Source organism: Jatropha curcas, chromosome 1, assembly GCF_041381405.1.
Source record: "Jatropha curcas cultivar XTBG-Jc1 chromosome 1, XTBG_Jcur_1.0, whole genome shotgun sequence".
Lineage (NCBI taxonomy): Eukaryota > Viridiplantae > Streptophyta > Magnoliopsida > Malpighiales > Euphorbiaceae > Jatropha > Jatropha curcas.
The window spans coordinates 18,602,601-18,613,000 of NC_143151.1; the positions used below are offsets into that span (position 1 = coordinate 18,602,601).

A 10,400-nucleotide genomic window follows, 5' to 3' on the forward strand; every position below is an offset into this window, starting at 1 on the left:
TATTTAAGAAGATAAGTTTTATAAGGATTTTTCTTTTAAATGCTTCTTTGACAACAATCTCAAATCCATACCTAGTAGACTTTATTGGATATATTGTCTTGTTCTACTATGTATTCCTGTAAAATAAAGAAATATCTCAAAATCAATATTAAAATGAGAATTTAACCATGTTGTAATCTTATCTATTTAACAATTACAATTTGTTTGAAACAAATGATTGCCAAACAACTGAACAAACCAAAAGTACACTTTATTCTGCACAAAGGTTTTGTAGCACCTTCATGTCTTATATGTCTTCTTGCAAGTAAAAAAAAAAAAATGCACACGCCAAATTGCAAGAACATAGCGTAAATTGCAAAATAAATGCAAAATAGAAAAACAAAATAATTACCAGATTGCATATGTTACACTCTGGTTATATTTCCAAGTGAGCTTGGATGACTATTAACAAATACCTTCAAAATACAAACCATGACTAAATTAAAAAGAAGACAAGAAATAAATAATTACAAAAAGCAATAAAAAGATTAGATTTGGGTTTCTAGGATGTTTCATATGAGTGGTAAAGTTATTTTGAAGATAGAATTTTTTTTTTTATATAAGTTAAAGAGTAGATGATTTACCTGTAAAGATGAGAAGATGAGAACAATGGAGATTGTGTAGCTGAAGCAAGAGCGGGGGGGCTGAGAAAAAAGAAGAATTTTTTTTTTTTTTTTAGCAAGATTGTTGTTGATTGTCATAATTTGGGAAAGTGAGTTTGTTGAATGTTATGATGGTCATCTGAAATAAACAGTAGATTATTTGACAGCTTTCTCTCCTACTTCCTCTCTCATTTGGAGATATTGTAACCGACGGAAAATAAAAGTTACTTTCATTCCTTTATAATTTTACACAAGCTTTCCAAACAGAGAAAATTTACAATTACTTGTTATTTTCCACTCAAATTTTCTTTCCTTCCATAAATTCCCTCCTTCCCAAAGAGAGAGTTAAAGATGAATCAACAATTCGAAGTGCTTTTCTTGCGTATTCTTGATAAACCAGCATTTATATATAGATGTAGGAGGATCTATTTGGGAAGAAAGAAGCCCCTTTGATATCTCTTCATCTGCAAAGAATTCTCGATGTGAAAACTCAAAGACAAAGGGCTGATCTTTGAATAGGAAAAAGAGTGGATCCGCAGGGTCCCAAATGAATTGGCTTATTCAAAAAAAGCCTTGTTCTTTGGAAGATCTATCTCATATCTGGTACTGCATGTTTCCACTCTGCAAGAACTCCGAATCATTCTCTTAAAGCTCATCCTCTTCATCATAAATGATTCGCTTGCCCCGAAATGACCTGGCCCAATGAAATTCCAATTCATTGGGCCTTTGGATACAATCAAATAGAAAACCCCAAGGGCACCATATTCTAGGAGCCCAAACTATGTGATTGAATAAATCCTCTTATATCTGTTGCAGGTCGAGGACTCCTTCCCCTTCTTCAAACCTCATCTGGGTTCCAATCCTACTGAGAGGTCCACTAAATTGTTGAAGAAAGAATAAGATGTTTCTTTTGTCCCTTCCAGGCGATCGGAAAATAAAGAAATGGTTAATATATACAAGATAATCACGTATTTACAAAATACCGTCTCAATTCATCCTATTTCATCAGATCCGGGATGTGATATGGTTTTGAAGGATGAACTGGATATAGACAGTTCCAATAACATTTCTTTCTTAAACAAAAATCCATTTTTTGATTTATTTCATCTATTCCATGATCGGAACGGGGGGGATACACGTTACATCACGATTTTGAATTAGAAGAGAGATTTCAAGAAATGGCAGATCTATTCACTCTATCAATAACCAAGTTGGATCTGGTGTATCATAAGGGATTTACCTTTTTTATTGATTCTTACGGATTGGATCAAAAACAATTCTTGAATGAGGTATTCAACTCCAGGGGTGAATCGAAAAAGAAATCTTTATTGCTTCTACCTCCTATTTTTTATGCAGAGAATGAATTTTTTATCGAAGAATCATAAAAAAATGGGTCTGGATCTCCTGCGGGAATGATTTGGAAGATCCAAAACAAAAAAAATAGTGGTATTTGCTAGCAATAACATAATGGAGGCAGTCAATCAATATGGATTGATCCTAAATCTAATTCAAATCCAACATAGTACCTATGGGTACATAAGAAATGTATTGACTCAATTCTTTTTAATGAATAGATCCGATCGCAACTTTGAATATGGAATTCAAGGGATCAAATAGGAAATGATACTCTGAATCATAGAACTATAATGAAATATACGATCAACCAACATTTATCGAATTTGAAACAGAGTCAGAAGAACTGGTTCGATCCTCTTATTTTTCTTTCTCGAACCGAGAGATCCATAATTGGGATCCTAATGCATATAGATACAAATGGTCTAATGGAAGCAAAAATTTCCAGGAATATTTGGAACATTTTATTTCTAAGCAAAAGAGCCGTTTTCTTTTTCAAGTAGTTTTCGATCGATTACGTATTAATCAATATTCAATTGATTGGTCTGAGGTTATTGACAAAAAAGATTTGTCTAAGTCACTTCGTTTCTTTTTGTCCAAGTTACTTGTTTTTTTGTCCAAGTTTCTTCTCTTTTTGTCTAACTCACTTCCTTTTTTCTTTGCGAGTTTCAGGAATATCCCCATTCATAGGTCCAAAATCCATATCTATGAATTGAAAGGTCTGAATGATCCACTCTACAATCAGTTGTTAGAACCAATAGGTCTTCAAATCGTTCATTTGAAAAAATGGAAACCCTTCTTATTAGATGATCATGATACTTCTAAAAAATCGAAATTTTTAATTAATGGAGGAACAATATCACCATTTTTATTCAATAAGATACCAAAGTGGATGATTGAATAGAGGAACTCCTGAACATTTGGCGATCTCAGATGTGTCGATATCAATGGTGGCTCATTATTTTGATGAATCATTTCTTCGAACAGAAGAAGATTATGTAAACACTTACTCGAAATCTCACTTATTAGATTCCATTGTGGGAACACCATTTTTTCTGAAGAATTCACCATGATATATTTGATCCGTGCATAATATCATGAAAAATGGATACAAATTTTTTGACTGCTACTTAGTATCGATAATAGGTCCGAAAAGGTATCTAAAAATATCAAATTTAGATATTTGTACCCTGTCGAAGTAAGGAACCATGGCATATATGTTTGGAATAGATTCCATTTTGAGAGAGTTGAAAAAGCACTATTTCGTTGAAAGGTTCTATACATTTTGAGCTTGAAAGTTTTGCAATTCGTGCAGTTTTTGATAGTATCATTGAAAATATGAGTAAGTGCTGATTCAACGTTTATGGGGTCCAATTTTGACATTTAAAGGCCATGTCAACAAAAATTTAATGGATGTGTGATAGATGCTGCAATCGGTAAAAAAAGAATAAGTTGCCGGTAAAATTGAAAAAAATTAAAAGAATTGATTAAAATTGTTAAAATGGCAAAAGTTCAGGATTTATTTGACCATTTATCCCTTATATTTTAAGGATGAAAAATCCTATGTGGATTGATAATTTAGGCAAATTATTAATCATTAATAAAAATAAATAAATAATTTCTTAGTTATTTCTAATTGCACATATATCAAATATCATAACTCTATAAATGTGTCACCCATTAGATGTGGATGTAATTGATTTATTAATATTTTTTTTTTAAATATTGTAAATACTTTTTATTTGCAACTTTATTCTTAATTGCAACTGAAAGTGCTATTGTTACAAAAAGTCGAAATTAGAATAAAATATACAGAAAAATCAAAATAGAGTGAAATTGAGAAGTCCACAAAATTTGAGATATTTTAATACAATAGGCGCAACCGAAGCAAGCCAGATATAATATGCTTTATAAAAAGTAAAGAGAATTATTGTTTATCCTTATATTTTATTAAAATAAATGACTTTTTACTTATGTTATACTGTTATAAGAGGGATAGACAAGTTAACTTTGACAAAATATGGGGACAAATTGATAATTTTTTTGATGGAAAAAACTAATGAAATGATATAACCATGTAATGGAGACAAAAGATAGGAGAAAATGAGACGAATATATAAACTCACCTATAAATTTTACAACTTTAATATTATAGCACCCTAAACTTTGCAGATGACTTATCGTGTATTTGAACTTATAAATTTTAGTAATATTACATACCTTTTGACACTAATATTAATAATTTTTGGATTTTTGATTTTTATCTATAAAATATCGATTTTTTATGTAGTTAATAAGACTTTTGTAACAATAATTTTCGTAAATTTCAACTTTTCAATTAGTGTTTAATTGATCTAATTTTACAAGTTGAAATATTCAATAAAATAATTTTGAAAATTGAAATATTGAATGGGTATAGTTTTATAAGTCGAAGTGTTTGATGAGTTTAAATAAAAATTTAGAGGGCGTCACAAGGTTAAAGTAACAAAGTTTAGTGGTGAATTTATGTATTGCACAGCTACCATGATATATATTTTAAATGTTGAATACATAAATTCATCACAGAACTTTGTTACTTTAACTTTGTGGCACCCTCAACTTTTACTTTGACCTATTAAACACTTCAACTTATAAAACTGTACCTATTAAACACTTTAATTTTTAAAATTATTTTATTAAATACTTCAACTTATAAAATTAGATCAATTAAACATTCATTAAAAAGTTGATATTTTTAAAAATTATTATTTCAAAAGTCATACTAATACATATCAAATCGATATTTTACAGATGAAAATCAAAAACTCTAAAATTTATTAATATTAATATTCATATATGTGTAATATTATCAAAATTTACAAATTAAAGTGCACAGTTTATTCGCAGAAGTTCAGGGTGCCATGAGATTGAAAAGAATTTATGTATTGAGGCATGTTTTAAAGCACAAGTTTACAGCAAAACATAGAGATTTGCTCTAATAATTTTATCAAATCGGAGGGACTAAATTCGCATTTACTCTAAATAATAAACTCAAAACTATAAAGGCAACTAAAGTATCCATTTAGTTATTTTTATCCTTCTGTCCCAGAACCAAAGCCGTCTTTTCCGTTTACTCCAGAAAAGCGATCATGTCGTTTGCCGGAGATCCCACAGCCGATGCCGCCCGAACGAAATGGTTCTTCTGCTATCAATGCAACCGCACCGTCACTGTACCAGTCTCTGCTTCATCTGACCCGTCTTGCCCTATCTGCCATGACGGCTTTCTCGAAGAATATGAAAACCCTAACCCCCACCTCAATTCCCAAAACCCAAACCCAAATAATTTCAATGACTCAATATTCTCATTCCCTGATCCTATCTCTACCCTTTTGCCTTTACTTTTCTCATCCACCACCATCGACTTCCAAAACCCTAACCTCCTTGGAAATACCCGAACTGCTTCTTCTGATCCGGAAGCATTCAATCCGATGGACTTTCTGCGAAATCATATCCAGAATCTCCAATCCGGTGGGGCACGCATCCAGTTTGTGATAGAAAACCATCCATCAGATCAAGGAGGTTTTCGCCTGCCGGCAAATATCGGGGACTACTTCATTGGACCGGGTCTAGAACAATTGATTCAGCAGCTGGCTGAGAATGATCCTAACAGGTATGGGACACCTCCAGCTTCAAAGTCGGCTATTGACGCTTTGCCTACCGTCAATATCACCGAGGAGATGTTGAATTCGGAGTTGAATCAATGTGCTGTTTGCAAAGATGAGTTCGAGAAGGGAGCTGAGGCCAAACAAATGCCATGTAAACATGTATATCACAATGACTGCATAGTTCCATGGCTGGAATTGCATAATTCATGCCCAGTTTGTCGATATGAGTTGCCCACTGATGATTCTGATTATGAGACTCGTACACGAGTTGCTCGGGAGAGTCAGGGAAGCAATAATACAGAAGGAAGTGTTGGGGACAATCGGACAGTGGAGAGGCGGTTTAGTATTTCGCTCCCATGGCCATTTGGGAGACATGGGTCCAGCAGTGATGGCGGAGCTGGTGGCCAAAGTAGCGCTTAAAGATTTTGGGTTGGAGATTCTGAGTGTATGTATTTGTTTACTTTACAACATATGTTTATTTTGATTCATCCCTTTTCTTGTGTCGCTGATATTGAGTTAAGGCACACTATTATGCACAAACTGGACAGGAGTTTTTATTTTTTTATTTTGGTTTTATGTTATATATAGGATTTTAGAAATGTAATACTATGCCTTTATTACTAGAAATATTGTACACTTTTTTTTTTTACTTGGATTGTTGATTTGCAATTGCTGATTGAGGGAATTAATGCAGAGCTAACTGTGTGTATAATTTTATAAAATACTATCTGAGGTGTTCGTATTATCTGCTAGGACTTTTGCAGTTTACCAATATCCCTGCATTCCACCTCCAAATCCTGAAGTCAAAATGGATTGATTTAATATAGGCTGTACAATCGTTGCACCAAGAAGTTCTTCACTTGATGAAGAATATGCATAACACAGCTGTGTGCAGATGCATTGGGGAGTCCCTATCTGTGACAGTCATGCTGTGTATGTAGTTTGGGATTGGGCCTCATTTATTATCTATTAGTGTGAGCCCACACTAGATGGATCTCATTGTTTGGAACTTCATCAGTACATGTAGTTAACCAGACTCTGGTTTTGCTCATTACCTCGCTTCAGTTCTGAAAAGAAAACAGAAACCAAATTTCATGAAATTATCAATTCAGCCTTATTAATATGTCTAGATAATTTTTTTTTTAGGTTGCACTGCACAATGTTGTAGATGAAATCATCAAATTAAACACCTGGGCTTTTGATTTCTTTCTTTCTTTCTCATCTACTTGACCTTGTGTATGTCCATTTGGGTACCCTTTTGTGCTAATTTATTATCATCTTATGCCTGATAACACAAGGTATTGTTTTGGCTAGTTTTATCTTTATTCTAGGGACCATTTTTTTATTTGATGATTTGGCTTGCTTGCCGCCATTAGGTATTACAAGAACTTAGCTTTTCTAAAATTTCTAAAATGAATTATACCTGAGTCCTTCTACATATGAGCGCTACTGGTGAGAATAACAGAGTAGTGGCCTTCTCTTCTATTTTCAATAGTCAAATAAAATGTCCATGCAACTAGCTTGTTTGAAAATTGAATTTGGAATATCCAACTACTTTTATGCATTGTTGCTTGTTAATTCCAAACAAAATGGTGTATGTCATCCTTCTTTTGTTCATTGAAACATTAATGTACTGACAGCCATAATGTCTGATGTATTTTTTTTTTCTTGTTTAACCTCTAAATGACCCTATTGATTGCTTGTATGAGTACCAATGAAATATTGGATTTTTTAACAGCCTTTCTGAAGTAGTGCTGCTGGAAAATGATCCTCTATGGTGTATTTTGAATATATTTTCTTCCATCTAAATATATATTGAGGATCCAAGTTTAACCTTGTAACTAAACGGGATATTTCAAATCCTTTGCTAAAATTTTAGTTTCCATGTACATTCCTACTTCCTTTGAGGTCAGGTTTGTCTTTCATTTCATTTTTGTTGTTGTTTTCATGACCTGTGGAAGGATTTGTAGAGATATTTGCAAGAGGTGGTTGAAAATCTTGTGCATTCAAGGCTTTTATGGTTAACTCATTCTTTTAAGTAATCAGAAATACATGGGTGTTCTGCATTTTTGTTATGAGCTTTCTGGTTTACAAGAAATGTATTTCTATCATTGATGTGGCCAGAATTGTTGTTGCAGTCATAATATGAAGGATATTGCATTAATTAGGAATTGGGAATGGACATGATAACATTGTTAGTTCTTGATTTCTTGGTGGTGGAGGCAATCCAAAAAAGCTATCCAGAAAAATATATATGAAGCTTGGTGTAGAAAGTGCTTTGTGACTGAATCACTTGTTCTGCTACTGTTCCAGGTTTCATAGAAAAATTTTAAATGAAGATAATTGTTGAAACCTGACTGATAGTGAAATAAAAATTTATGGAGGAAATGTTTAATTGGAAGTACAATGTTAGAGTTGAACATGATTAAGCATTTCTGGTCCTTTTCTTTTACGGCCATTGTTATTAGAGTAGGCAATATTATGTGGAGAACTTGTTATAAAAATGACTTCTTGAATTTGCATTTGAGTGCATAATTTCGGTTATATATATGCTTTTGGTGATCTGAGTACTATTATTAGCACATTGAGAATTCTTGTTGGGCATGCTTAGTTACTGTACTAAATGAGTCGAGTTGAGTTGATAACTATTTTGCAAGTTGTGAGTAAAATCATTCAGAAGTAAATTATAGAAATTTGAATATTAAACTAGTTTTTTCTTTTTTGGTAAAACATAGTTATGTTTGAATGATCTGAAAATTGATCAAATAATTCATGGATCTGCGTGCGTGCGTGTTGGTTCACAGGCATATAAATTGAGCTGGCACTCTCGTAGCTCAAGTTCAAATTGTGTATTATGCAATTCTCAGAAGTAAATTAAGTCATCATATGGAATGAATAAGTGAGCTTTTGTCAAGCTAAGCTTTGAATTGCTCATCAACTACTTGTCATGAATGAAGCATCTGTATTTTCTTTTTTTTTTTTTTTAAATTTTGGTGAGGGTTCAATTGCATGTATTGTCACTATTATTATTTTACTGCAATTTATTGGTTTGACATCCGCCTCAGAGCCAAGCTATATTAATTATAGGGTTAACAACCTAAAGTAGTGTCCTGAGGGTTTTGCATAGGAGGTTGATCATGTTCTTCTCATTATGCAATATATGTTGTATTTCTTCCTGATTCACTTTCAACTGCATGTTTAAAGGTTGCCAGCAGTAGCTAGCTGTGTTGGTATTGTTCTTGGAAGATATCTTTTATGATATTTTTGTTTTTCCATTCATTTGTTCTGATTTCCTGCTAATCTATGATTGGAAACTAGTTGGATGTAGGGGTGGTATGCAGTCATCAGTGGTTTGTTGATCTATTAGTGTCCTTAACAGCTTTTCTGTTTTCTTTTCCACTCTTTCTTCCCTCTAAAATTCTTATATGCATGAAACTTGTGTGTTTTAACACATTCTCTTCACCTTTAATGTAAGATGTCAATAATGTTGTTTATAGGAAAATTGATTACATCTTAACTTGTTTTCCTACATCTCTTCCTGGCTGACTTCGGTTGACTTTGCAGCTGATGAAACGTGGAAAAATCGAGAGAGGATTTTCTTTCAGGAGAATCTCAGCAAAGGAGTTTCTTTATGGAAGTTGCCGTGTAAACTGATGAACAGTTTTAGATTGTCAAACATGGTAGTCTTTATCATACAAACACACTGATTTCTAAGTGGTAATAAATTTGTATAGATTGATATGTTACTTCAGATGCATTCCCTGTTTTACTGCACAGTATTCTTTTCTTTTGTTTGTGCGACGAATTACAGGAGTTCGTTTCTCTGAGATGGCCTATTCTTGAGCCTGGCTTTTTAAGTAATAGTTATTCTAGATGCTAGGGATGATGATTCAGCAATTCAACAACTGTCCAACATTTGCACCTTTCTCGGGAATTTGGGGGAAACGAAAGGGAGGAAAAAAAAAAAAAAAAAATCCCTTTTTGGTTATTTACCTTTCTTTAGTTTAAATGGGAGTAAACCTGGACTCCAATTTGGACCAACATCATATCAGAATAAGTTTCCTAAAAGTCCAGTCAAGAATGGTCTTGGAAATTTTAATTGGAATTGTTGATTTTGGTTCCTATTTTCTAAAGATTATTATTGGAAATGCTAGAATCAGACCCATTATTGGAACTGGCCGGAAGTTTAGAGCAATCGGTTTTAATTTTGATTATGAGCCAGCCTATTCGCTTGGATCTAGTTGACTGAATTGAAACATGAAATGACTTGCACTAAATTGGAGGGAAATGGAAAGAGTGGGACGACATGTTTAGGCAAACTACAAGATTTATATTTACCGGCATAACGTTAATGGACTGTGACGGTTTGCGTAAGGCATTATTTCTATCTTATTGTGTCGGTTCTGATAAAATTTCAGATCATATCGTGCCACGTTCTAATCCTCGGCTCAGCAGATCCATAGGTGTAGATTTTACCACCCCCCCCCCCCCCCCCCAAAAAAAAAAAAAAAAAAAAAAAGGAAAGAAAAGGCTAAAAGACATTCTTAGACCCGTGAACTTTACTCTTTTTGACTTGCGAGTTCTCATAGGAGTTCTGTCCCTTGATCACGTTGTACATCCCCAAACATCTTGACTGCATTTTCCAACTAAAATGAAATATTTACAACGGAAATTCAATTGAACATCCAAAATAACCCTAAGAAACATACGACAAAGGCGGAGTGTTGGAGTATTTTTATGTCAGTCCTGAGTTGGACATTCA

General features: G+C 33.2%; 1 protein-coding gene across 1 annotated transcript; it reads left to right on the forward strand.

The window, feature by feature from the left end:
- The first annotated feature begins 5,044 nt into the window (after positions 1 to 5,044).
- LOC149499088 (RING/U-box superfamily protein) lies at positions 5,045 to 9,389 on the forward strand. The gene is made up of 2 exons (XM_089725258.1): positions 5,045 to 6,083; positions 9,203 to 9,389. Exon 1 carries the CDS (start codon positions 5,123 to 5,125, stop codon positions 6,056 to 6,058), a length of 936 nt encoding a protein of 311 aa, XP_089581384.1. The 5' UTR covers positions 5,045 to 5,122; the 3' UTR covers positions 6,059 to 6,083; positions 9,203 to 9,389.
- Positions 9,390 to 10,400: the final 1,011 nt, after the last annotated feature.